Source organism: Cottoperca gobio, chromosome 13 (assembly GCF_900634415.1).
Source record: "Cottoperca gobio chromosome 13, fCotGob3.1, whole genome shotgun sequence".
NCBI lineage: Eukaryota > Metazoa > Chordata > Actinopteri > Perciformes > Bovichtidae > Cottoperca > Cottoperca gobio.
In genome coordinates, this window is record NC_041367.1 from 24935794 (window position 1) to 24960459 (window position 24666).

The 24666-nt window shown below is 38.2% G+C and overlaps 2 protein-coding genes and 33 non-coding genes across 39 annotated transcripts in view; 34 read left to right on the plus strand and 1 right to left on the minus strand.

Annotated features, from left to right (window-relative positions):
- clip3 (CAP-GLY domain containing linker protein 3) overlaps positions 1–5845 on the plus strand; it is a 28663-nt gene extending 22818 nt beyond the window's left edge. For all 5 annotated transcript variants that reach the window (XM_029445674.1, XM_029445675.1, XM_029445676.1 and 2 more), the window contains one exon: positions 501–5845. In XM_029445674.1, coding sequence (XP_029301534.1) covers positions 501–555 — 55 coding nt within the window. In that variant the 3' untranslated portion in view covers positions 556–5845. The remainder of the gene's footprint in view (positions 1–500) is intronic.
- A 573-nt stretch (positions 5846–6418) lies between these two features.
- On the minus strand, positions 6419–8288 carry dharma. Its single transcript, XM_029446889.1, has 3 exons — positions 7966–8288; positions 7274–7482; positions 6419–6804 (listed from the first exon to the last, which is right to left on the minus strand). The coding sequence occupies exons 1-3, from the start codon at positions 8264–8266 to the stop codon at positions 6721–6723; spliced, it is 594 nt and encodes a 197-aa protein (XP_029302749.1). The 5' UTR covers positions 8267–8288; the 3' UTR covers positions 6419–6720.
- Positions 8289–11551: 3263 nt separating this feature from the next.
- On the plus strand, positions 11552–11643 carry trnar-ucu (transfer RNA arginine (anticodon UCU)). Its single transcript is given in 2 exon segments — positions 11552–11588; positions 11608–11643. It is a non-coding gene; the product is annotated as a tRNA-Arg (tRNA).
- A 264-nt stretch (positions 11644–11907) lies between these two features.
- Positions 11908–11999, plus strand: trnar-ucu (transfer RNA arginine (anticodon UCU)). Its single transcript is given in 2 exon segments — positions 11908–11944; positions 11964–11999. It is a non-coding gene; the product is annotated as a tRNA-Arg (tRNA).
- Positions 12000–12263: 264 nt separating this feature from the next.
- Positions 12264–12355, plus strand: trnar-ucu (transfer RNA arginine (anticodon UCU)). The gene is given in 2 exon segments: positions 12264–12300; positions 12320–12355. It is a non-coding gene; the product is annotated as a tRNA-Arg (tRNA).
- Positions 12356–12619: 264 nt separating this feature from the next.
- On the plus strand, positions 12620–12711 carry trnar-ucu (transfer RNA arginine (anticodon UCU)). The gene is given in 2 exon segments: positions 12620–12656; positions 12676–12711. It is a non-coding gene; the product is annotated as a tRNA-Arg (tRNA).
- Positions 12712–12975: 264 nt separating this feature from the next.
- Positions 12976–13067, plus strand: trnar-ucu (transfer RNA arginine (anticodon UCU)). Its single transcript is given in 2 exon segments — positions 12976–13012; positions 13032–13067. It is a non-coding gene; the product is annotated as a tRNA-Arg (tRNA).
- A 264-nt stretch (positions 13068–13331) lies between these two features.
- Positions 13332–13423, plus strand: trnar-ucu (transfer RNA arginine (anticodon UCU)). Its single transcript is given in 2 exon segments — positions 13332–13368; positions 13388–13423. It is a non-coding gene; the product is annotated as a tRNA-Arg (tRNA).
- Positions 13424–13687: 264 nt separating this feature from the next.
- Positions 13688–13779, plus strand: trnar-ucu (transfer RNA arginine (anticodon UCU)). The gene is given in 2 exon segments: positions 13688–13724; positions 13744–13779. It is a non-coding gene; the product is annotated as a tRNA-Arg (tRNA).
- Positions 13780–14043: 264 nt separating this feature from the next.
- On the plus strand, positions 14044–14135 carry trnar-ucu (transfer RNA arginine (anticodon UCU)). Its single transcript is given in 2 exon segments — positions 14044–14080; positions 14100–14135. It is a non-coding gene; the product is annotated as a tRNA-Arg (tRNA).
- Positions 14136–14400: 265 nt separating this feature from the next.
- On the plus strand, positions 14401–14492 carry trnar-ucu (transfer RNA arginine (anticodon UCU)). Its single transcript is given in 2 exon segments — positions 14401–14437; positions 14457–14492. It is a non-coding gene; the product is annotated as a tRNA-Arg (tRNA).
- Positions 14493–14756: 264 nt separating this feature from the next.
- On the plus strand, positions 14757–14848 carry trnar-ucu (transfer RNA arginine (anticodon UCU)). The gene is given in 2 exon segments: positions 14757–14793; positions 14813–14848. It is a non-coding gene; the product is annotated as a tRNA-Arg (tRNA).
- A 264-nt stretch (positions 14849–15112) lies between these two features.
- On the plus strand, positions 15113–15204 carry trnar-ucu (transfer RNA arginine (anticodon UCU)). Its single transcript is given in 2 exon segments — positions 15113–15149; positions 15169–15204. It is a non-coding gene; the product is annotated as a tRNA-Arg (tRNA).
- A 264-nt stretch (positions 15205–15468) lies between these two features.
- On the plus strand, positions 15469–15560 carry trnar-ucu (transfer RNA arginine (anticodon UCU)). The gene is given in 2 exon segments: positions 15469–15505; positions 15525–15560. It is a non-coding gene; the product is annotated as a tRNA-Arg (tRNA).
- A 264-nt stretch (positions 15561–15824) lies between these two features.
- Positions 15825–15916, plus strand: trnar-ucu (transfer RNA arginine (anticodon UCU)). Its single transcript is given in 2 exon segments — positions 15825–15861; positions 15881–15916. It is a non-coding gene; the product is annotated as a tRNA-Arg (tRNA).
- Positions 15917–16180: 264 nt separating this feature from the next.
- trnar-ucu (transfer RNA arginine (anticodon UCU)) lies at positions 16181–16272 on the plus strand. Its single transcript is given in 2 exon segments — positions 16181–16217; positions 16237–16272. It is a non-coding gene; the product is annotated as a tRNA-Arg (tRNA).
- A 264-nt stretch (positions 16273–16536) lies between these two features.
- trnar-ucu (transfer RNA arginine (anticodon UCU)) lies at positions 16537–16628 on the plus strand. Its single transcript is given in 2 exon segments — positions 16537–16573; positions 16593–16628. It is a non-coding gene; the product is annotated as a tRNA-Arg (tRNA).
- Positions 16629–16892: 264 nt separating this feature from the next.
- trnar-ucu (transfer RNA arginine (anticodon UCU)) lies at positions 16893–16984 on the plus strand. The gene is given in 2 exon segments: positions 16893–16929; positions 16949–16984. It is a non-coding gene; the product is annotated as a tRNA-Arg (tRNA).
- Positions 16985–17248: 264 nt separating this feature from the next.
- On the plus strand, positions 17249–17340 carry trnar-ucu (transfer RNA arginine (anticodon UCU)). Its single transcript is given in 2 exon segments — positions 17249–17285; positions 17305–17340. It is a non-coding gene; the product is annotated as a tRNA-Arg (tRNA).
- Positions 17341–17605: 265 nt separating this feature from the next.
- trnar-ucu (transfer RNA arginine (anticodon UCU)) lies at positions 17606–17697 on the plus strand. Its single transcript is given in 2 exon segments — positions 17606–17642; positions 17662–17697. It is a non-coding gene; the product is annotated as a tRNA-Arg (tRNA).
- Positions 17698–17961: 264 nt separating this feature from the next.
- Positions 17962–18053, plus strand: trnar-ucu (transfer RNA arginine (anticodon UCU)). The gene is given in 2 exon segments: positions 17962–17998; positions 18018–18053. It is a non-coding gene; the product is annotated as a tRNA-Arg (tRNA).
- A 264-nt stretch (positions 18054–18317) lies between these two features.
- On the plus strand, positions 18318–18409 carry trnar-ucu (transfer RNA arginine (anticodon UCU)). The gene is given in 2 exon segments: positions 18318–18354; positions 18374–18409. It is a non-coding gene; the product is annotated as a tRNA-Arg (tRNA).
- A 264-nt stretch (positions 18410–18673) lies between these two features.
- Positions 18674–18765, plus strand: trnar-ucu (transfer RNA arginine (anticodon UCU)). The gene is given in 2 exon segments: positions 18674–18710; positions 18730–18765. It is a non-coding gene; the product is annotated as a tRNA-Arg (tRNA).
- A 265-nt stretch (positions 18766–19030) lies between these two features.
- Positions 19031–19122, plus strand: trnar-ucu (transfer RNA arginine (anticodon UCU)). Its single transcript is given in 2 exon segments — positions 19031–19067; positions 19087–19122. It is a non-coding gene; the product is annotated as a tRNA-Arg (tRNA).
- A 265-nt stretch (positions 19123–19387) lies between these two features.
- trnar-ucu (transfer RNA arginine (anticodon UCU)) lies at positions 19388–19479 on the plus strand. Its single transcript is given in 2 exon segments — positions 19388–19424; positions 19444–19479. It is a non-coding gene; the product is annotated as a tRNA-Arg (tRNA).
- A 264-nt stretch (positions 19480–19743) lies between these two features.
- trnar-ucu (transfer RNA arginine (anticodon UCU)) lies at positions 19744–19835 on the plus strand. Its single transcript is given in 2 exon segments — positions 19744–19780; positions 19800–19835. It is a non-coding gene; the product is annotated as a tRNA-Arg (tRNA).
- A 264-nt stretch (positions 19836–20099) lies between these two features.
- Positions 20100–20191, plus strand: trnar-ucu (transfer RNA arginine (anticodon UCU)). Its single transcript is given in 2 exon segments — positions 20100–20136; positions 20156–20191. It is a non-coding gene; the product is annotated as a tRNA-Arg (tRNA).
- A 266-nt stretch (positions 20192–20457) lies between these two features.
- trnar-ucu (transfer RNA arginine (anticodon UCU)) lies at positions 20458–20549 on the plus strand. The gene is given in 2 exon segments: positions 20458–20494; positions 20514–20549. It is a non-coding gene; the product is annotated as a tRNA-Arg (tRNA).
- A 264-nt stretch (positions 20550–20813) lies between these two features.
- On the plus strand, positions 20814–20905 carry trnar-ucu (transfer RNA arginine (anticodon UCU)). The gene is given in 2 exon segments: positions 20814–20850; positions 20870–20905. It is a non-coding gene; the product is annotated as a tRNA-Arg (tRNA).
- Positions 20906–21168: 263 nt separating this feature from the next.
- trnar-ucu (transfer RNA arginine (anticodon UCU)) lies at positions 21169–21260 on the plus strand. Its single transcript is given in 2 exon segments — positions 21169–21205; positions 21225–21260. It is a non-coding gene; the product is annotated as a tRNA-Arg (tRNA).
- A 264-nt stretch (positions 21261–21524) lies between these two features.
- Positions 21525–21616, plus strand: trnar-ucu (transfer RNA arginine (anticodon UCU)). The gene is given in 2 exon segments: positions 21525–21561; positions 21581–21616. It is a non-coding gene; the product is annotated as a tRNA-Arg (tRNA).
- Positions 21617–21880: 264 nt separating this feature from the next.
- trnar-ucu (transfer RNA arginine (anticodon UCU)) lies at positions 21881–21972 on the plus strand. The gene is given in 2 exon segments: positions 21881–21917; positions 21937–21972. It is a non-coding gene; the product is annotated as a tRNA-Arg (tRNA).
- A 263-nt stretch (positions 21973–22235) lies between these two features.
- On the plus strand, positions 22236–22327 carry trnar-ucu (transfer RNA arginine (anticodon UCU)). The gene is given in 2 exon segments: positions 22236–22272; positions 22292–22327. It is a non-coding gene; the product is annotated as a tRNA-Arg (tRNA).
- A 264-nt stretch (positions 22328–22591) lies between these two features.
- trnar-ucu (transfer RNA arginine (anticodon UCU)) lies at positions 22592–22683 on the plus strand. Its single transcript is given in 2 exon segments — positions 22592–22628; positions 22648–22683. It is a non-coding gene; the product is annotated as a tRNA-Arg (tRNA).
- Positions 22684–22948: 265 nt separating this feature from the next.
- Positions 22949–23040, plus strand: trnar-ucu (transfer RNA arginine (anticodon UCU)). Its single transcript is given in 2 exon segments — positions 22949–22985; positions 23005–23040. It is a non-coding gene; the product is annotated as a tRNA-Arg (tRNA).
- The last annotated feature ends 1626 nt before the right edge of the window (positions 23041–24666 follow it).

Consider the following 24666-nt stretch of genomic DNA (forward strand, 5'->3'; position numbering starts at 1 on the left):
TTTCCTTGGACTCTCTGTGCTTAGACCCTCTATCCTTAGACCCTCGCATCTCACAAGGGAAAACCTTCTAAAACAAAAAAATATACAAAAAACATAAAAAGGTCTTAATAAATGGGAGTCCGTTGGGTAATATTGCACGATATTCTTTAGATCTGTGTTTAGTTAGGACTCGTTTAGTTTAGTTTAGGACTTCAGTTGATGTGATTTGATGTTAGTTTGTTGTTTTTTCACTTCCGACACATTAAGCACCATCGGCGATATAACTGATGTAAGTCGTAACTATAACTCGGCTGTTGACATATTTAATACTTACTTAACTTTCAACTTTGCACGAAAGCAGAATTTCCCTAAGTTTGAGTTTGACTAAAAACACTGTTCCCTCCTCTTTCTGCCTTTTCTTCTTTTCCTCATCCTTCCCAACTCTTCGTTCTTCTGCACGTTCATGCTGCTTCCTCTCGTTATCTCCCTCCTCTTCCTCCTCCTTTCTTCTTCTTCTTCAGGTTGCTGTTCTGCTGTTGGTTTCCGTGGATGCTGCGTGCTGATATGCAGTCCTAACCACGCCCTCCTTCATCATCCACCAGACCAATCTCTCCGCTCTTCTCTCTCTTCATCTTCAACTTCTTTGCGTCTTCAGACGTTCACTGTCGTCCGTCAGACTTCTCGTAGTGAGACCTTCTTCTCTCTCACCCTCAGCCCAAATCCCTCTGATTTAGCCGTTCTATAGCAAAATCTATAGTGCCTTGTCTCTGATCATGTCCTGCGTTCCTTTGATGAAACTGAGCTAAAGCAATCCCCCTAAAATATTCTCTTTACACGTCTTCTCATTCAGTGTCATCACATCCTGGCTTCTTCCATGTTGTGTCTTTATTTGAACCTCGGTTTGTGCCGCTGCATGTTATGTTTTTGCTGTTCCTCGATTTGGGTCTCACCAAATGTAGCTCACAGACGTATGCATACGTGTTATATACTCTGCATAACAACAATAATGACGTTTGCCAAACAAAAGCCTGAAGGGGTTCATCAAACACCTGCTTTGAATGATATCAGCCCATTAAGTAGTCGTTATCGGTGGTAAAGATGGGTTAGAAGGGACCTGCTACACCTGCTCGTAGGTTCAGAACGCCGTTATCATTTATTCACACGATTGCTCAGCGATTTAGGAGGTCGGGTCTATAGAACGATAAAGTGTTGAAATCGGCAGGAGGAGAGCTAGGTAATGTTAGCTGTTAGGTGTTAGCAGCCGGTGGACGTCCCATAGAGTCGCACTATGGTGCGTTCAGGTAAATAATAACGTTATTATGATGTGTTAAAATGTAGTGTTGTAAAACATAGTTTTTAGTGAGGAACTTAATAAATACAATTTTCACAACAATATACAATAGAGGGAATTAGGAACAAAATCCAGTATACAAACTGTGGAATTGTGGAAATTCCCTGGTATTGGTATCGACTAGTACATTTCTGGTATCGTGACATCCCTAGACGTAGCCTACGTAAGAAAAGTAACGTAGGCATACTTATTTTAACCCAAACTATGATCTTTTTTTTTACATCTATTTACATAGTTTTGTAGCCTAAACCTAACGAAACTGAAAGTGAAACCTAACGTAACTGCGACCCATTCTTAACGTGTGATACCTCCTGGCATGCTGGTACGTGCAGTTTGCCCCTAACGGCCGTTTAATTGCCTGATAACATTCGAAACAAGTGCATAAAACTGGGCTTCCATGACAGTTGTGAGAGAGCCACTGGAAGCCTAAACGTGTGAGTATCTGCAGCGCTTGAAACTGCATCTCACACTTGTGTCACGTTGAGAATTTCAAGACAGTGAAATTGGTTTCTGCATACCTCGGTAGAAAATGCTTCAGGTCCGGCTGCTGCTTCCTCGCTCCTCACCTGAGACCAAGAACTCGATCCTGAAAACCTTAATAACTCCAGACTGTGTGTGACGTGACTTTCATCACCTGCATGCTTTAATCTCAGATGTCAAACTGAAAACAGGGTTTATCATAGTGTTACTCATATCTTGTTATCTTCTTGATGTGTTAGACAGAAATAATGTAACCGTTGTTCTTGGTATCTATTACATATCTCTGTCACATACAGGGAATGAGGCTCTGCAGTAAATGTGGATGCTAATAATCTATTACAGCAAGTTGAATTTGATGTTTCTTTCACAACAAATTGGAACAAACTTCAACTTTTTGCTTCATCACTTCAAAAACCTTCTGTTAATTTAGTCGTTAATAGATGAAGTATTGTCGTTCATTATAGTCATATAGTCTTTCATTATTAATCAGTGTATTGCCAAATAGAAACATTAGTCCATCTACTTAGAGTTACAGTATATTATTGACATTTTATAAAGAGCTACAATCATAATCTGTCGTTAACCAAAAGTGCTAACAAACCCAAAACAACGACTTTCTTTGATGCAACTTCAAAATCTAAAAAGTGTTTTCCGTCCCGTTTCGTGTGATTTTGTTTTTGTGTTGCTTGCGTCTGAAAATAAGCTTAATTTAAAACAACATTTGATCAGATTGGAGTTGAATATTTGTTTATAGTAGTCGGTTGTACAGCTCTGTGTTCCTCCATCACACATTCATCTCCTCCATCTTCAGGTTCTTTCATTTCCTAAATTTAAGATCTCTTCATGATATTTGTAAAAGTGTTCCTCTCTGCTTCTTCCCCCTCTTCTCTCATCCCTCTTTCTCCATTTAAAAAATGACTTTGCTTCCTTTTGTGAATGTGATCAACAAAGACGAAAACACGAGTTAATCTTAGTGTGTTCTCTTAATGTTCAAATCTCTCTCGAAGTATGTGCATACCTGAAAACAGAAATATGTAAACATCGTACCGATCTCTGTGTGGAAATGGTTCCTGCGTTAATGTTAATCTTTACACTCTGTAAGCACATGAATACTCGGAGAGGAACACGCTCACACGCTCTGATGGCTGCCGGAGACGAGACACTCAAACAACAAATGTTCAAACGCTTTCACGCGGAAAGAATAACCTGACAAGTGAAATAAATCTGTGGAGGCACATTTACACCTGAGTGACTAAAGGATTCAAAAGTTCAAGAGCCAGCCAGAGTTTTTATTCTTCTTTCAATAAAACATCCACAGCAGCAAGTGAATAGACAGTTAACTTTTCCTAAAAACAAATCTGCCATCTAAATCTATAATCTACAAACATGTATTGCACATTTTACAGGTGAAATCTCCCTTTTATGATTATGAGTCAACGTTCACATTTATGCAAACAGATGTAGTTTGTTTTACAACTCCAGGAAGACTTTATACGTATTATTATATTATTATTATATTATTATTATATTTAAGAATTTTGTATTTTCTGGACGTAAAACATCGTAAAAAAACATCCCAAATTTGGTTCTTGAATTTTGAAATCCCCCCGCCTCTGAAGGAGGTCAGTAAGACACTTTCTCTGCTCTGGTGACGAACTTCACTCATTCACAGAGTTCAGACAGTGAAGAGCAATCGAACTTTGTTGTTGGTTTGTATTTGTATTTCTGTCAGCCTCGGCTAAAGGAAACACTTTGCTGTTGGTAATTGTTCTTTTTGTGGACGTGAAATCAGCTTCATATTATAAAAACAAAAACTGCAGCGCTTACACTCATCATAGTCGGCTGTGATCAAACCAATACTTTTCATTCTCACCTATAAGCTCAAAGCTTAGCTCAGAGCGTCGCTGCTAAATAAGACAGCAAAAGATCAAATGCTGCGAGTCGTACTTTGCCCAGTTTGGTTACGAGTTGTAGGTTGAGTTATGTGGTGTGCTGATAGGAGAACATAGCACTGATCAGTTTAGCATTTTGAACACAAACTCTTGCTCTGTTAGCGCTTATGTCAGGTGTTTGTTAGCCCGGTTAAATCAGCTTATTAAGGGCCAACTTGCAGCTGAAAGAAAAGGAGAATAGCTAAAGCTGCCTTTCTTGGAAAAACTGAAATTCTGTAAAGTAGCTTTCCAGGCGTGAACATTTTCTTAAATGTGACGTAATTTCCCATAAAACTACAATCTGTCCTGCAACAAACTTCATTTAAGTAGGACTTTACAATTGACCAACGTGTACCTTCAAATTCCGGCTTTGTTCACGAGACTGTTAAAATTGTACGAAACACATTTTAGAATTCTTCTAAAGTTTACAGTTAAATAGGAAAACTAACTGTTATGAAACCAAAATAAATCCAGATTTCTACATTTGAAGTCTGAAAGAATCTGAGTTATTGAAACAATCCTTAAAATGTTCTGCAAGACAATTTCTTGAAAATGTGTGAATTTTAAAATCATGTTAACACAATATACAGACGACTCACAGCTTTACCTTTCCAAATTCATGACGTATCTTCTTTCCCCACTCTGAACAAAAGAGCCTGATGAACTAACTTACCTTCACAGGTTGTAGTGTTTCATAATTCCACAGACAGGAAAATGTTCTGCTACAAATGTTGCAGCACGCTGTTCAATGCTAAAGCTCCCCAGAGTTGGGATGTGCTTCATCCTGTAGGTGAACATAGACATCAGTGGACCACAGTGAGGGTGAGGTTTGTCTTTGTACAGTAAACGTACAGTACAGTCAATATGTCCCAGTGAAGCCTCTGTTGGTACGAACACAGTGTTCTTACTGCTGTGTAAATGGCCACTAAGTGTCACGAGTGGTTAATCATTTCAAGACAAACATAATGTTACATAAGCTTTCTTCATTATTACATATACGAATGTCACGAGAACCGATACTTTTGGTACCAAGTCGATGCCAAAATTCTGAAAAGAAGACGGTACTTGTTTTTCTACAGTACCCGGTCGTACCGTCAGGGCGTGAGACTAACGGCGTCCCGTCACTATCAACCTATTTTCTCCCTGATGATGCTACATTGTGAGCAACAAATCTGTTTGGAAATCGGCAGGAGGAGAGCTAGCTAACATTAGCTGTTAGCTCTTAGCTATTAGCTGTTAGCTGTTAGCTGTTAGCTGTTAGCTGTTAGCAGCCGGTGGAGCGAGGTTCCATAGAGTTGCACGATGGTGCATTCAAGCTCTATTCAGTAAAAATGAATATTGGGCAAGAGTAATCACAGCAATGTTTAACTTCCTGCCTAAAACCAGTATGCTCAGGATTTATTGGTTTGTTTTGTACCGTGGTATCGAAGTGGTATCAAGAATCGTGGAACTTCACTGGTATTGGTATCGTGACATTCCTAATGACATATTCTCAGTTTGATTTGCTATATTTAAAGGACTTTAAAGGAGATTTGAGTGTTATTTCCAGGCAGTCTTTGATGAAAAGAAAACTTTGTATCTTCAAAATGAAGTCATGTTTATATTATTTGTGATTTGTAGTTGACGGGTTAAAACATTCAGAATCGGTTTTGTCCTCTAAATCCTCTATAATCGATAAGTGTACGTGTCTGAGAATATAATGTTAAAGTCCTTCTCATAGAAACTAACTCAGCTGGTTGTTTTAACAATAATACGTCTTAAGAATATACAGTATATAGCCTATATTTTGATAACTTCACTAAGTGTACTTTTTTGTTCTCTGGTTTTGTAGTGTGTGTGTTGCTTTGTGCTCGGTTACAGTCCATGTGTGAGTAACTCCTGTTTTTAAGAGTGTGTGAAGCCGACGGACGTCAAAGGGGAAACGGGAGAACGAGCGTTGGACGTCCTCATCCTGACAGAAAGTCACTGCATGCTCTCTCTCTCTGTAACTCTCAGTATTTTCTCATTTGGGTTTTTCAATGTGTATCTTCTTCTCATCAGCATGGAAATGCTTCTAATAATGACACTCTATGAATATAATAAAGACTTTGGTGTTGTTTTTCTACCTCTCCTGTCCTTTGCTTTTACTCACAAATTAATTTTGATCTGTAATTACACATATCATATCTTTCATTATCTATTATCCCAAGACATTTAAAGACGTCACCTTTGACTTTGACACTTTGATGGACATTTCTCACTATTTTCTGACATTTTATAGAATAATTAATCTAGAAAATGAAAATAATAGTTAGTTGCAGCCTTAATCTTTGATGTCATGAGGTTATGTAGGATAACAATGTCACTGGGATACATTCATCGAGGTCTTACCGATACATCGAGGTCGTGCACCTGACCTGGTAGTTGTGGGTATGTTTGTGTAGGCGAGCAACACCTTCAGCACCTTCAGGGCTTAACGGGTTATTAAAGCCGTTTTCTCATGAACTCAGGTCCACACATTGTCCCAATGATTCGGGCATATTTCGTTCTCACTTTCAGCTCCTCCCAGTAACGTCTACATGTAGACAGGTTCAGGGTTTTATGAGCTTCTATTACAAATCATGTTATGATTCGGTTGCTTAAACATCATTTATACAGTTAGAAATCAGTTATAACCGACACAAGACTGTTTTCAACTCTTTATTCTTCAATAAAACCACTCGAGGGTACAAATGGAGGCGGTTTGTGTTTAAAAACCTACACGTGGGATCTTTGATACACAGATTTCAATAAATTACATAATACAAAATACAAAATAAATTAAAAGCTAGAAAAAGTCACTCCGTAGACCAAACAACTCTCCTCGCAGGGGTCTGGCTTTCCCAGCAGCTGCTGAATGCATCATCACAGTTCAGAAACGTTGCAGTCCGCTGACCTTTGACCTTTGAGCTGCAGGTGAGCAGAGTTCAGAGGAAAGAGCTGAAGAACATTTTCTCTGATTCAGCGCGGAGGGGAGGGGGAGTTGACCTTTGACCCGCTGCACTGCCGCTTCCTCCTCCTGGCTCTGCGGTTCTTAAACCAAACCTGGAAACACAAAGAGACAGAGGAGAGTTTTACCTGCATGTTCTCTCACCAGGAGATTTAAAGTGTTACAGCTATAATAGAAATCATCATGTTAGTTTCAGATCATGGATCACCAGAATTATTGTTATGCTTCAGGGCTTGTGATGAGCGCATATGGGCAAATTAATCTTTAGTCTTTTTCAGAGAACAAATTAAATAAAGATGTAATATATTGTAATATGATCTGTAATATATCAGTTCATCCACCAGACAGACCCGTCGTGCGTAAAAGTGCCACATGGAGAGGTTTTGCGCACATGGGTTGTATATTTTTAATAAAATGTGTTATATATTGTTACATAATAACTTTCTCTCTTTTTTTTTTAAACAGACTTGTTTAAAAAATAAAATGCAACATGTAAACCTTTTACGCAACGTGTCTTTCTGCTGCTAAAAACAACCCGCACGATGAATCTGCAGTCGGACTCACCCTGACGGTCTCCTCGCTCAGCCCGCTTCTCCTCGCGACCTCAGCTCGCGCCTCCACCGCCGGATAGTCGTTGAGCTCGTACAGCGACTCGAGCCTCTGGGTCTGACTGTTGGTGAACACCGTCCTCATCCGGGACTTATGACGCGGCTGCGACTGCGCAGACGCCCCTGCATGATGGCAGCCGTGGTAACCTGGCAACGGCTGGGCATCTGGAGAAAGAAAAGTTAGAATGAGTTCGTCAAGTGAATGAATTTGACCATTTACCAAATATGAATTAATTTGAAGCATTTAGTGCCCGTTTGTTCACTGTTGTGGATTAGAGAAGAACATGTGTATTTGTTCCTGTATGCTAGATGCTGGGAAGATGTTTAAAGTTCAATATTATTATTAAAGTTCATTTAGAAGCCGGATGTAAAGCCTGATATGATATCATATCATAAAATACACAATTCAAGGAGGACATTGTTTCCTTGAAGCTCTGAATGTTTTTAGTTTTTATACACACCTTATTATAGACTTAATATAATAAACTGAGGGTCAATAAAAACTCCGTTGTTTAAAAGTATCTTCTATAAATTAACGGCCATAATTATAATTAAAATGTCCCTCGTGAGGTACCCGGGGTAAACATAACATAAACAGTTAAACAGTTTTGGTGAACAAACTTTTAAGATTCAAAGCAGTGACATTACCTGCAGAGTCCTGGCTGCTGAAGTGCACGTAAACTCTGGAGTTTGGATAAATGCTGGTGAAGTCTGCGGGATGGAAGCCGGCTCCATGCGGGTAAAACGCTTCTCCAAAGTGGATCTGTGGGTACTGCGGGCAGCCTGGCACCGGGGCAGGAGGTCTGAGGTTCCCGTGGTCCTGACTGAATCCGCCGGGGATCCCCCGGAGGTATCTATCCGGAGAAAACTCTCTCCCCGGCGGCTTGAGTCCGAGCTGCGGGGACAGGATGCGCTCGATGCTGAAGTCCGACACTCTGCTCCCGGCCATGATTACACGTGGATATCCAACAAGCTCCCTGAAGGCTCGGAGCTCTGAAGCTGCTCCACGGTCCACTTATGAACAGAAGCGAGTCCGCCATCAAACACCTGGAAGCTCCTTTAATATGTTAATGACATTCTGAAATCAGAGTCTGATGGCTGCAGTTCGATCACACATGAGAAGAAGTCTCAGATTTGATTTGACCTCTTGAACTCTTTGAAGTGATCTGTAATGATCTCACCGGAATCACTTCATTTAATCTGCAATCAGGTGTTAATTTCACTTCAAACGACCTAATGATCCCGAAAGAGTGCGCGTGCATGGTGTTCATTGAAAATACTTTTATTTTGTTGGGCATCTGTTCACTTCCACTTTTTAAAATGTTTTATTATTTTAATTATGAGCCCAAAACAACAACACACGTTGTCATTGTTATGTTGTGCAGCGATATATACCGTCTATATAATTACAATGAAATGTATAATTCAATAAAAATTCAAATGTGTGTATAAATATAATTGCACATGATATATACAGCATATATAATTAAAATTAAAAGCATAACTAAACTATTGATATAATTGCCCATGACACGATAAATAAAAGTAACTAGATTAAAATACAAACAAAAAAGACAAATTAAACAACATAGCTTTTCCTTTATGTCCATGATGGATAATTACATCTTTAAGAGTTAAACAGACATAGTGTGTAGTTTACTGTAAACAAAAAACTTTATAACAAATATATAATATACAAATATGAATACAAAAGATTATATTTAAAATATATATTATATTTATAATTAAATAAATATATATTTATGTATATGCATATATATAAATATATATATGTATAAATATATATGTATACATATATATTTATATATATAAATACATATGTATATATATATGTATATATATATTTATGTATACATATATATTTACATATATATATATATATATATATATTTATGTACATATGTATATACATATATATTTATACATTTATATATACATATATATTTATATATATATGTGTATATATATATATGTATATATATATATACACATATATATATAAATATATATATATGTGTATATATATATACATATATATATATTTGTATATGTATATATATATATATATATTTATGTATACATATATATTTATATATATATATAAATACATATGTATAAATATATATATATGTATATGTATATATATATATATTTGTATATGTATATATATATTTATGTATACATATATATTTATATATATATATAAATATATATGTATATGTATATACATTAGAGCTAAAATAAAAAAGGGTAAACAATCAATGCTGTCATTCTTGTCTACACAGTTCAAATCTATATCAAAATATTTTATTCCCTCTGCAGTTTCACTTGTTTGAGGATGTTTTCACTTTCCACAGACACCCTTACAGTCAAACATTATTTTTTCCATTGGAAACATTTATTCATCCGCGGACTAAAGGAAAACATTTGCTTTTTGTTTCTCGTTTCCTTCCAGGCTGCAGATCATGTTTGAGTTGAATAATCTGCAGATGTTGACTTGTCAATGACATTTTATTCAGAAGAAAATACAACTAAAAAGGATCAAAACAAACAGTTAATTGTGCAGATAGATTATGAAAAGGACGCACTGGCACAGCGTGCTTCACGACACAGTGAATATGCAGTGAAACCAGAGGTGTGGACAGTAATGTGTGATCTGCAGCAGATCAAAGCAGCAACTGACAGAAGTCAGTGAGCTGTTCTCACGTGTTTAGTCCAAACTTCAGTGTGAAAACCTGCAGGGACTGAAACTGAATATTATAATGAGGTCATCTGGCTTTCTGTCCACAGAAAGAGCAGCTATATTCTAGTATTATAGTTTGTATTTATATGAGCAGTGATTTAGTGAGTGCACCAGTAGTATTTAAAATAATACACAGTGGTGTAAAGAAAGAACACAACAATACTTTCTTATAAACTTTATATTTCTTTGGTCTTTGTTTGATCAGTTAAATAACAACTAGTGGTATAATATAATATAAGAATGAGACTTTTAAAACACAGACATATCTGAAGATAGAACTGAAATACTGAGTCAGTTTCACTTCACTTGTTTTGGCACGCACACACGCACACACACACGCACACGCACACGCACACGCACCAAGCCGAGCTAATGTTGAATAAAGCATCACTTGAATATTTAAACATAAGATTTAAAACAACTTGAAATACAAAAAGATGTGTGTGCACATAACTTCAGTTTCCTGTGAGTGTGATGGGATGTTAAATCACTGAGACTTTAAGGGAAGATCAATCAGTGATTAGTGTGCGATGACTCATTGTCTTCTCTTTAATCTCTCTATTATCTGATTGATCATTAACAGACATGAAATGAATTAAAAACTGCAGATTGTCAAACATCCTCAGACTAAAGATTAAAGAAAACCTTTAGAAGTTTACACATTAATTACAGTTATATTAATGTGTGGCTCTGTGTATGAATATGTTAATATGTATAGATAACATGTATTAATAACCAATAACATTGCTTAACTAATAGTGTTATTTGACTGTACTCATGAAGCTATTGTTACCGTTATTATTTCCATGTTATCTTTAGATGAGCACTAAACCTAAAAGCCACAAAGGGCATGGGAGACAGAGAGTGGATGGCACGGCTGAGGGCATTTGCCAGCTCTGGGGTTTGGCCTCCTGGAGGAGGCAATAAACCAGCCCGGAGGCAGCGGAAGTGGCATGACCTCTTTCAGAAGGTAAAGTATAGCAAAATATGTACCCATTACTTATTACTGTCATTAGACCCTCTGTCCTTACACCCTCTGTCCTTACACCTTCTGTGTTCATCCCTTGATGAAAAATGTGCAATATGCTGGTGCAGATAACATCAATCAGATGATGTACTGTACACTGAGTGACTCACTCACTCACTCACTCCCTCACTCACTCACTCACTCACTCACAAAATGGATGTGAGGTAAACAAACCTGTCAACAGTTAAATTTACTGTGCAGCATCCGTATCTTGTAAACATTGAAAGGTCAACCATGAAGTGTGGCTCTGTGGCGCATTGGACAGTGCATTGGACTTCTACATATGCTGTGCAGCATCCCTATCCTATAAACATTGAAAGGTCAACCATGATGGGAAGCGATCCCACAACCTTCGTAAAACTAACACCGCTACACATCTTTGATAATGTCGCATATAACAAGTCTGCAAAAATAATTTATCTTGTCGGTAACTTACAAAGTGTGGCTCTGTGGCGCAATGGACAGCGCATTGGACTTCTAGATATGCTCAGGTTAAGCCATTCAAAGGTTGTGGGTTCGAGTCCCACCAGAGTCGACATTTATAGATTTATAACGGTGTTAAATATCGTAGTGTAGACACTCTAGTACCTGTAAAGAACCAAATAATTGTGAGGTAAACAAAGCTGTCAACAGTTAAATTTACTGTGCAGCATCCCTATCCTGTAAACATTGAAAGGTCAACCATGAAGGGAACCGATCCCACAACCTTCGTAAAACTAACACCGCAACACATCTTTGACAATGTCGCAAATAACAAGTCTGCAAAAATAATTTATCTTGTCGGTAACTTACAAAGTATGGCTCTGTGGCGCAATGGACAGCGCATTGGACTTCTAGATATGCTCAGGTTAAGCCATTCAAAGGTTGTGGGTTCGAGTCCCACCAGAGTCGACATTTATAGATTTATAATGGTGTTAAATATTATAGTGTAGACACTCTAGTACCTGTAAAGAACCAAATAATTGTGAGGTGAACACGGCTGTCAACAGTTAAATTTACTGTGCAGCATCCCTATCCTGTAAACATTGAAAGGTCAACCATGATGGGAAGCGATCCCACAACCTTCGTAAAACTAACACCGCTACACATCTTTGATAATGTCGCAAATAACAAGTCTGCAAAAATAATTTATCTTGTCAGTAGCTTACAAAGTGTGGCTCTGTGGCGCAATGGACAGCGCATTGGACTTCTAGATATGCTCAGGTTAAGCCATTCAAAGGTTGTGGGTTCGAGTCCCACCAGAGTCGACATTTATAGATTTATAAAGGTGTTAAATATCGTAGTGTAGACACTCTAGTACCTGTAAAGAACCAAATAATTGTGAGGTAAACAAAGCTGTCAACAGTTAAATTTACTGTGCAGCATCCCTATCCTGTAAACATTGAAAGGTCAACCATGATGGGAAGCGATCCCACAACCTTCGTAAAACTAACACCGCTACACATCTTTGATAATGTCGCAAATAACAAGTCTGCAAAAATAATTTATCTTGTCGGTAACTTACAAAGTGTGGCTCTGTGGCGCAATGGACAGCGCATTGGACTTCTAGATATGCTCAGGTTAAGCCATTCAAAGGTTGTGGGTTCGAGTCCCACCAGAGTCGACATTTATAGATTTATAACGGTGTTAAATATCGTAGTGTAGACACTCTAGTACCTGTAAAGAACCAAATAATTGTGAGGTAAACAAAGCTGTCAACAGTTAAATTTACTGTGCAGCATCCCTATCCTGTAAACATTGAAAGGTCAACCATGATGGGAAGCGATCCCACAACCTTCGTAAAACTAACACCGCTACACATCTTTGATAATGTCGCAAATAACAAGTCTGCAAAAATAATTTATCTTGTCGGTAACTTACAAAGTGTGGCTCTGTGGCGCAATGGACAGCGCATTGGACTTCTAGATATGCTCAGGTTAAGCCATTCAAAGGTTGTGGGTTCGAGTCCCACCAGAGTCGACATTTATAGATTTATAACGGTGTTAAATATCGTAGTGTAGACACTCTAGTACCTGTAAAGAACCAAATAATTGTGAGGTAAACAAAGCTGTCAACAGTTAAATTTACTGTGCAGCATCCCTATCCTGTAAACATTGAAAGGTCAACCATGATGGGAAGCGATCCCACAACCTTCGTAAAACTAACACCGCTACACATCTTTGATAATGTCGCAAATAACAAGTCTGCAAAAATAATTTATCTTGTCGGTAACTTACAAAGTGTGGCTCTGTGGCGCAATGGACAGCGCATTGGACTTCTAGATATGCTCAGGTTAAGCCATTCAAAGGTTGTGGGTTCGAGTCCCACCAGAGTCGACATTTATAGATTTATAATGGTGTTAAATATCGTAGTGTAGACACTCTAGTACCTGTAAAGAACCAAATAATTGTGAGGTAAACAAAGCTGTCAACAGTTAAATTTACTGTGCAGCATCCCTATCCTGTAAACATTGAAAGGTCAACCATGATGGGAAGCGATCCCACAACCTTCGTAAAACTAACACCGCTACACATCTTTGATAATGTCGCAAATAACAAGTCTGCAAAAATAATTTATCTTGTCGGTAACTTACAAAGTGTGGCTCTGTGGCGCAATGGACAGCGCATTGGACTTCTAGATATGCTCAGGTTAAGCCATTCAAAGGTTGTGGGTTCGAGTCCCACCAGAGTCGACATTTATAGATTTATAATGGTGTTAAATATCGTAGTGTAGACACTCTAGTACCTGTAAAGAACCAAATAATTGTGAGGTAAACAAAGCTGTCAACAGTTAAATTTACTGTGCAGCATCCCTATCCTGTAAACATTGAAAGGTCAACCATGATGGGAAGCGATCCCACAACCTTCGTAAAACTAACACCGCTACACATCTTTGATAATGTCGCAAATAACAAGTCTGCAAAAATAATTTATCTTGTCGGTAACTTACAAAGTGTGGCTCTGTGGCGCAATGGACAGCGCATTGGACTTCTAGATATGCTCAGGTTAAGCCATTCAAAGGTTGTGGGTTCGAGTCCTACCAGAGTCGACATTTATAGAATTATAATGGTGTTAAATATTATAGTGTAGACACTCTAGTACCTGTAAAGAACCAAATAATTGTGAGGTAAACAAGGCTGTCAACAGTTAAATTTACTGTGCAGCATCCCTATCCTGTAAACATTGAAAGGTCAACCATGATGGGAAGCGATCCCACAACCTTCGTAAAACTAACACCGCTACACATCTTTGATAATGTCGCATATAACAAGTCTGCAAAAATAATTTATCTTGTCAGGTAACTTACAAAGTGTGGCTCTGTGGCGCAATGGACAGCGCATTGGACTTCTAGATATGCTCAGGTTAAGCCATTCAAAGGTTGTGGGTTCGAGTCCCACCAGAGTCGACATTTATAGATTTATAATGGTGTTAAATATCGTAGTGTAGACACTCTAGTACCTGTAAAGAACCAAATAATTGTGAGGTAAACAAAGCTGTCAACAGTTAAATTTACTGTGCAGCATCCCTATCCTGTAAACATTGAAAGGTCAACCATGATGGGAAGCGATCCCACAACCTTCGTAAAACTAACACCGCTACACATCTTTGATAATGTCGCAAATAACAAGTCTGCAAAAATAATTTATATTGTCGGTAACTTACAAAGTGTGGCTCTGTGGCGCAATGGACAGCGCATTGGACTTCTAGATATGCTCAGGTTAAGCCATTCAAAGGTTGTGGGTTCGAGTCCCACCAGAGTCGACATTTATAGATTTATAACGGTGTTAAATATCGTAGTGTAGACACTCTAGTACCTGTAAAGAACCAAATAATTGTGAGGTAAACAAAGCTGTCAACAGTTAAATTTACTGTGCAGCATCCCTATCCTGTAAACATTGAAAGGTCAACCATGATGGGAAGCGATCCCACAACCTTCGTAAAACTAACACCGCTACACATCTTTGATAAGGTCGCAAATAACAAGTCTGCAAAAATAATTTATTATGTCGGTAACTTACAAAGTGTGGCTCTGTGGCGCAATGGACAGCGCATTGGACTTCTAGATATGCTCAGGTTAAGCCATTCAAAGGTTGTGGGTTCGAGTCCCACCAGAGTCGACATTTATAGATTTATAATGGTGTTAAATATCATAGTGTAGACACTCTAGTACCTGTAAAGAACCAAATAATTGTGAGGTAAACAAAGCTGTCAACAGTTAAATTTACTGTGCAGCATCCCTATCCTGTAAACATTGAAAGGTCAACCATGATGGGAAGCGATCCCACAACCTTCGTAAAACTAACACCGCTACACATCTTTGATAATGTCGCAAATAACAAGTCTGCAAAAAAAATGTATTATGTCGGTAACTTACAAAGTGTGGCTCTGTGGCGCAATGGACAGCGCATTGGACTTCTAGATATGCTCAGGTTAAGCCATTCAAAGGTTGTGGGTTCGAGTCCCACCAGAGTCGACATTTATAGATTTATAATGGTGTTAAATATCATAGTGTAGACACTCTAGTACCTGTAAAGAACCAAATAATTGTGAGGTAAACAAAGCTGTCAACAGTTAAATTTACTGTGCAGCATCCCTATCCTGTAAACATTGAAAGGTCAACCATGATGGGAAGCGATCCCACAACCTTCGTAAAACTAACACCGCTACACATCTTTGATAATGTCGCAAATAACAAGTCTGCAAAAATAATTTATTATGTCGGTAACTTACAAAGTGTGGCTCTGTGGCGCAATGGACAGCGCATTGGACTTCTAGATATGCTCAGGTTAAGCCATTCAAAGGTTGTGGGTTCGAGTCCCACCAGAGTCGACATTTATAGATTTATAATGGTGTTAAATATCATAGTGTAGACACTCTAGTACCTGTAAAGAACCAAATAATTGTGAGGTAAACAAAGCTGTCAACAGTTAAATTTACTGTGCAGCATCCCTATCCTGTAAACATTGAAAGGTCAACCATGATGGGAAGCGATCCCACAACCTTCGTAAAACTAACACCGCTACACATCTTTGATAATGTCGCAAATAACAAGTCTGCAAAAATAATTTATCTTGTCGGTAACTTACAAAGTGTGGCTCTGTGGCGCAATGGACAGCGCATTGGACTTCTAGATATGCTCAGGTTAAGCCATTCAAAGGTTGTGGGTTCGAGTCCCACCAGAGTCGACATTTATAGATTTATAATGGTGTTAAATATCATAGTGTAGACACTCTAGTACCTGTAAAGAACCAAATAATTGTGAGGTAAACAAAGCTGTCAACAGTTAAATTTACTGTGCAGCATCCCTATCCTGTAAACATTGAAAGGTCAACCATGATGGGAAGCGATCCCACAACCTTCGTAAAACTAACACCGCTACACATCTTTGATAATGTCGCAAATAACAAGTCTGCAAAAATAATTTATCTTGTCGGTAACTTACAAAGTGTGGCTCTGTGGCGCAATGGACAGCGCATTGGACTTCTAGATATGCTCAGGTTAAGCCATTCAAAGGTTGTGGGTTCGAGTCCCACCAGAGTCGACATTTATAGATTTATAATGGTGTTAAATATCATAGTGTAGACACTCTAGTACCTGTAAAGAACCAAATAATTGTGAGGTAAACAAAGCTGTCAACAGTTAAATTTACTGTGCAGCATCCCTATCCTGTAAACATTGAAAGGTCAACCATGATGGGAAGCGATCCCACAACCTTCGTAAAACTAACACCGCTACACATCTTTGATAATGTCGCAAATAACAAGTCTGCAAAAATAATTTATCTTGTCGGTAACTTACAAAGTGTGGCTCTGTGGCGCAATGGACAGCGCATTGGACTTCTAGATATGCTCAGGTTAAGCCATTCAAAGGTTGTGGGTTCGAGTCCCACCAGAGTCGACATTTATAGATTTATAATGGTGTTAAATATCATAGTGTAGACACTCTAGTACCTGTAAAGAACCAAATAATTGTGAGGTAAACAAAGCTGTCAACAGTTAAATTTACTGTGCAGCATCCCTATCCTGTAAACATTGAAAGGTCAACCATGATGGGAAGCGATCCCACAACCTTCGTAAAACTAACACCGCTACACATCTTTGATAATGTCGCAAATAACAAGTCTGCAAAAATAATTTATCTTGTCGGTAACTTACAAAGTGTGGCTCTGTGGCGCAATGGACAGCGCATTGGACTTCTAGATATGCTCAGGTTAAGCCATTCAAAGGTTGTGGGTTCGAGTCCCACCAGAGTCGACATTTATAGATTTATAACTGGTGTTAAATATCATAGTGTAGACACTCTAGTACCTGTAAAGAACCAAATAATTGTGAGGTAAACAAAGCTGTCAACAGTTAAATTTACTGTGCAGCATCCCTATCCTGTAAACATTGAAAGGTCAACCATGATGGGAAGCGATCCCACAACCTTCGTAAAACTAACACAGCTACACATCTTTGATAATGTCGCAAATAACAAGTCTGCAAAAATAATTTATCTTGTCGGTAACTTACAAAGTGTGGCTCTGTGGCGCAATGGACAGCGCATTGGACTTCTAGATATGCTCAGGTTAAGCCATTCAAAGGTTGTGGGTTCGAGTCCCACCAGAGTCGACATTTATAGATTTATAATGGTGTTAAATATCATAGTGTAGACACTCTAGTACCTGTAAAGAACCAAATAATTGTGAGGTAAACAAAGCTGTCAACAGTTAAATTTACTGTGCAGCATCCCTATCCTGTAAACATTGAAAGGTCAACCATGATGGGAAGCGATCCCACAACCTTCGTAAAACTAACACCGCTACACATCTTTGATAATGTCGCAAATAACAAGTCTGCAAAAATAATTTATCTTGTCGGTAACTTACAAAGTGTGGCTCTGTGGCGCAATGGACAGCGCATTGGACTTCTAGATATGCTCAGGTTAAGCCATTCAAAGGTTGTGGGTTCGAGTCCCACCAGAGTCGACATTTATAGATTTATAACGGTGTTAAATATCGTAGTGTAGACACTCTAGTACCTGTAAAGAACCAAATAATTGTGAGGTAAACAAAGCTGTCAACAGTTAAATTTACTGTGCAGCATCCCTATCCTGTAAACATTGAAAGGTCAACCATGATGGGAAGCGATCCCACAACCTTCGTAAAACTAACACCGCTACACATCTTTGATAATGTCGCAAATAACAAGTCTGCAAAAATAATTTATCTTGTCGGTAACTTACAAAGTGTGGCTCTGTGGCGCAATGGACAGCGCATTGGACTTCTAGATATGCTCAGGTTAAGCCATTCAAAGGTTGTGGGTTCGAGTCCCACCAGAGTCGACATTTATAGATTTATAACGGTGTTAAATATCGTAGTGTAGACACTCTAGTACCTGTAAAGAACCAAATAATTGTGAGGTAAACAAAGCTGTCAACAGTTAAATTTACTGTGCAGCATCCCTATCCTGTAAACATTGAAAGGTCAACCATGATGGGAAGCGATCCCACAACCTTCGTAAAACTAACACCGCTACACATCTTTGATAATGTCGCAAATAACAAGTCTGCAAAAATAATTTATCTTGTCGGTAACTTACAAAGTGTGGCTCTGTGGCGCAATGGACAGCGCATTGGACTTCTAGATATGCTCAGGTTAAGCCATTCAAAGGTTGTGGGTTCGAGTCCCACCAGAGTCGACATTTATAGATTTATAACTGGTGTTAAATATCGTAGTGTAGACACTCTAGTACCTGTAAAGAACCAAATAATTGTGAGGTAAACAAAGCTGTCAACAGTTAAATTTACTGTGCAGCATCCCTATCCTGTAAACATTGAAAGGTCAACCATGATGGGAAGCGATCCCACAACCTTCGTAAAACTAACACCGCTACACATCTTTGATAATGTCGCAAATAACAAGTCTGCAAAAATAATTTATCTTGTCGGTAACTTACAAAGTGTGGCTCTGTGGCGCAATGGACAGCGCATTGGACTTCTAGATATGCTCAGGTTAAGCCATTCAAAGGTTGTGGGTTCGAGTCCCACCAGAGTCGACATTTATAGATTTATAACGGTGTTAAATATCAGTAGTGTAGACACTCTAGTACCTGTAAAGAACCAAATAATTGTGAGGTAAACAAAGCTGTCAACAGTTAAATTTACTGTGCAGCATCCCTATCCTGTAAACATTGAAAGGTCAACCATGATGGGAAGCGATCCCACAACCTTCGTAAAACTAACACCGCTACACATCTTTGATAATGTCGCAAATAACAAGTCTACAAAAATAATTTATGTTGTCGGTAACTTACAAAGTGTGGCTCTGTGGCGCAATGGACAGCGCATTGGACTTCTAGATATGCTCAGGTTAAGCCATTCAAAGGTTGTGGGTTCGAGTCCCACCAGAGTCGACATTTATAGATTTATAATGGTGTTAAATATCATAGTGTAGACACTCTAGTACCTGTAAAGAACCAAATAATTGTGAGGTAAACAAAGCTGTCAACAGTTAAATTTACTGTGCAGCATCCCTATCCTGTAAACATTGAAAGGTCAACCATGATGGGAAGCGATCCCACAACCTTCGTAAAACTAACACCGCTACACATCTTTGATAATGTCGCAAATAACAAGTCTGCAAAAATAATTTATCTTGTCGGTAACTTACAAAGTGTGGCTCTGTGGCGCAATGGACAGCGCATTGGACTTCTAGATATGCTCAGGTTAAGCCATTCAAAGGTTGTGGGTTCGAGTCCCACCAGAGTCGACATTTATAGATTATAACTGGTGTTAAATATCATAGTGTAGACACTCTAGTACCTGTAAAGAACCAAATAATTGTGAGGTAAACAAAGCTGTCAACAGTTAAATTTACTGTGCAGCATCCCTATCCTGTAAACATTGAAAGGTCAACCATGATGGGAAGCGATCCCACAACCTTCGTAAAACTAACAACGCTACACATCTTTGATAAGGTCGCAAATAACAAGTCTACAAAAATAATTTATGTTGTCGGTAACTTACAAAGTGTGGCTCTGTGGCGCAATGGACAGCGCATTGGACTTCTAGATATGCTCAGGTTAAGCCATTCAAAGGTTGTGGGTTCGAGTCCCACCAGAGTCGACATTTATAGATTTATAACTGGTGTTAAATATCAGTAGTGTAGACACTCTAGTACCTGTAAAGAACCAAATAATTGTGAGGTAAACAAAGCTGTCAACAGTTAAATTTACTGTGCAGCATCCCTATCCTGTAAACATTGAAAGGTCAACCATGATGGGAAGCGATCCCACAACCTTCGTAAAACTAACACAGCTACACATCTTTGATAATGTCGCAAATAACAAGTCTGCAAAAATAATTTATTATGTCGGTAACTTACAAAGTGTGGCTCTGTGGCGCAATGGACAGCGCATTGGACTTCTAGATATGCTCAGGTTAAGCCATTCAAAGGTTGTGGGTTCGAGTCCCACCAGAGTCGACATTTATAGATTTATAATGGTGTTAAATATCATAGTGTAGACACTCTAGTACCTGTAAAGAACCAAATAATTGTGAGGTAAACAAAGCTGTCAACAGTTAAATTTACTGTGCAGCATCCCTATCCTGTAAACATTGAAAGGTCAACCATGATGGGAAGCGATCCCACAACCTTCGTAAAACTAACAACGCTACACATCTTTGATAAGGTCGCAAATAACAAGTCTACAAAAATAATTTATGTTGTCGGTAACTTACAAAGTGTGGCTCTGTGGCGCAATGGACAGCGCATTGGACTTCTAGATATGCTCAGGTTAAGCCATTCAAAGGTTGTGGGTTCGAGTCCCACCAGAGTCGACATTTATAGATTTATAATGGTGTTAAATATCATAGTGTAGACACTCTAGTACCTGTAAAGAACCAAATAATTGTGAGGTAAACAAAGCTGTCAACAGTTAAATTTACTGTGCAGCATCCCTATCCTGTAAACATTGAAAGGTCAACCATGATGGGAAGCGATCCCACAACCTTCGTAAAACTAACACGCTACACATCTTTGATAATGTCGCAAATAACAAGTCTGCAAAAATAATTTATCTTGTCGGTAACTTACAAAGTGTGGCTCTGTGGCGCAATGGACAGCGCATTGGACTTCTAGATATGCTCAGGTTAAGCCATTCAAAGGTTGTGGGTTCGAGTCCCACCAGAGTCGACATTTATAGATTTATAATGGTGTTAAATATCATAGTGTAGACACTCTAGTACCTGTAAAGAACCAAATAATTGTGAGGTAAACAAAGCTGTCAACAGTTAAATTTACTGTGCAGCATCCCTATCCTGTAAACATTGAAAGGTCAACCATGATGGGAAGCGATCCCACAACCTTCGTAAAACTAACACAGCTACACATCTTTGATAATGTCGCAAATAACAAGTCTGCAAAAATAATTTATTATGTCGGTAACTTACAAAGTGTGGCTCTGTGGCGCAATGGACAGCGCATTGGACTTCTAGATATGCTCAGGTTAAGCCATTCAAAGGTTGTGGGTTCGAGTCCCACCAGAGTCGACATTTATAGATTTATAATGGTGTTAAATATCATAGTGTAGACACTCTAGTACCTGTAAAGAACCAAATAATTGTGAGGTAAACAAAGCTGTCAACAGTTAAATTTACTGTGCAGCATCCCTATCCTGTAAACATTGAAAGGTCAACCATGATGGGAAGCGATCCCACAACCTTCGTAAAACTAACACAGCTACACATCTTTGATAATGTCGCAAATAACAAGTCTACAAAAATAATTTATCTTGTCGGTAACTTACAAAGTGTGGCTCTGTGGCGCAATGGACAGCGCATTGGACTTCTAGATATGCTCAGGTTAAGCCATTCAAAGGTTGTGGGTTCGAGTCCCACCAGAGTCGACATTTATAGATTTATAATGGTGTTAAATATCATAGTGTAGACACTCTAGTACCTGTAAAGAACCAAATAATTGTGAGGTAAACAAAGCTGTCAACAGTTAAATTTACTGTGCAGCATCCCTATCCTGTAAACATTGAAAGGTCAACCATGATGGGAAGCGATCCCACAACCTTCGTAAAACTAACACGCTACACATCTTTGATAATGTCGCAAATAACAAGTCTACAAAAATAATTTATGTTGTCGGTAACTTACAAAGTGTGGCTCTGTGGCGCAATGGACAGCGCATTGGACTTCTAGATATGCTCAGGTTAAGCCATTCAAAGGTTGTGGGTTCGAGTCCCACCAGAGTCGACATTTATAGATTTATAATGGTGTTAAATATCATAGTGTAGACACTCTAGTACCTGTAAAGAACCAAATAATTGTGAGGTAAACAAAGCTGTCAACAGTTAAATTTACTGTGCAGCATCCCTATCCTGTAAACATTGAAAGGTCAACCATGATGGGAAGCGATCCCACAACCTTCGTAAAACTAACACTGCTACACATCTTTGATAAGGTCGCAAATAACAAGTCTACAAAAATAATTTATGTTGTCGGTAACTTACAAAGTGTGGCTCTGTGGCGCAATGGACAGCGCATTGGACTTCTAGATATGCTCAGGTTAAGCCATTCAAAGGTTGTGGGTTCGAGTCCCACCAGAGTCGACATTTATAGATTTATAATGGTGTTAAATATCAGTAGTGTAGACACTCTAGTACCTGTAAAGAACCAAATAATTGTGAGGTAAACAAAGCTGTCAACAGTTAAATTTACTGTGCAGCATCCCTATCCTGTAAACATTGAAAGGTCAACCATGATGGGAAGCGATCCCACAACCTTCGTAAAACTAACACCGCTACACATCTTTGATAATGTCGCAAATAACAAGTCTGCAAAAATAATTTATCTTGTCGGTAACTTACAAAGTGTGGCTCTGTGGCGCAATGGACAGCGCATTGGACTTCTAGATATGCTCAGGTTAAGCCATTCAAAGGTTGTGGGTTCAAGTCCCACCAGAGTCGACATTTATAGATTTATAACGGTTTAAAATATCATATTAAGGGCTCAAGAATAGCTCCACATCATTCATCCTTTCGTTAAAATGTAAACTACTTTAATAGACAAATCCGAAGAAGTTAAACACATATCCAGGCTAAAAGTAAAACATTTTAAACTGCCAAATGCAGGAAGGAGTTTTCGACTGCGTGAATGTTTCACTTTCTATCCAGGGCACAAGTATATCTGAATATTACATTTTTGTATTCCATTAAACAAAACTGTATTAAATACAGAATATAAGATACTTTATTCATCCTCTTGTGGAAATTATGAGCCCCAAATATTACATTTTCATGTGTACCTCTATAATCATGATTGTGGATATCCAACCTTGAAAGTTAAGTATTAACAATATGGATATTGAAATGTTTCAGAATTTCTGACAATATTTGTCTGACACCTAGTGGCCAAACTTACAATTTGCAACCAAGCCATTATCTACCCAGTTAATGTGCTCGATATTTTTTACGAGAGCTTTGAATTAAAAACATAGATTCTCTGTGTCTGCAGTATAATTACAGACCTGCTGCTGATCTGGTGCAATAATGAGCTTTTACAACGACCCACCACCATGCAGCACAGGGTGTCAAGTTAAACAGAGTTTAATGAACAGGAGGAGCACTTTACTCCAAAACTAGAGTTTACAAAGAATCAGAATACGTTTTTTTCACTTATAAGGAATTTGCCTTGGTGTTTGGTGCATACAATAAATATATTAGGAAGAAATACAGCCAACGTACTGCAAAAGTCCAGAACATTAATAAAATAGAACATTTTTATACAAATGATTATTATACAAATTCGAAAATGTTACTGTAAGAAATATATATATATATATATATATATATATATATATATATATATATATATATATATATATATATATATATATATATACAGCTATAACTGGTTTAGTCACTGCTGAAAAGGAACATTTGATTTATAATAGATCAAGTTTACAACAGAAGATTTGCCTTATGTTATATTTAGACTTTACCTGAAAGTTATACGCTTGTATGATGAGCAATCTGTCTGCAAAAACACAAAACAAACACTTTATTGTGCTGCCGCCTTAGGACTTTATGGGGCGGGAAGACATATTTCTCTAAAGGGTCAAAACACAAAATGTAAATCTGCTCAAATATTGAGAAACTCTACGAATCCGTCTCCCATATTGACTATAATAACCATAATAACATCTTCTAACATCGTCTCTGAACCCATCTACAGAAGCCCTAAACGTTCATGGTTCAAAATTTTATTTCCCCTGTTTTCCCGTCATAAGTTTTATTTGTTTTCTCGAGATCACAACTTATTCATCACATCAAAATAACAAAAGTTGATGCTTTTTGTTACTATCTGAGATTCTTTGTTGCTTGACACTGGTGCGTCTAAATTTAAGATTGTACACAGGTACTACCCTGCGAAAGCTAATATCGTTAACAATAGATGCACTTTTTGTGATTGTGAAGGAGAAACTATTGAACATGTATGTTTGTAGATTGTTTTCATGTTACTTCTTTTTGAGTTGATTTACAGAAGAACCCTTCTTTTGTCTTCAACCTTTTGCCGTCATCTATACCAGCATA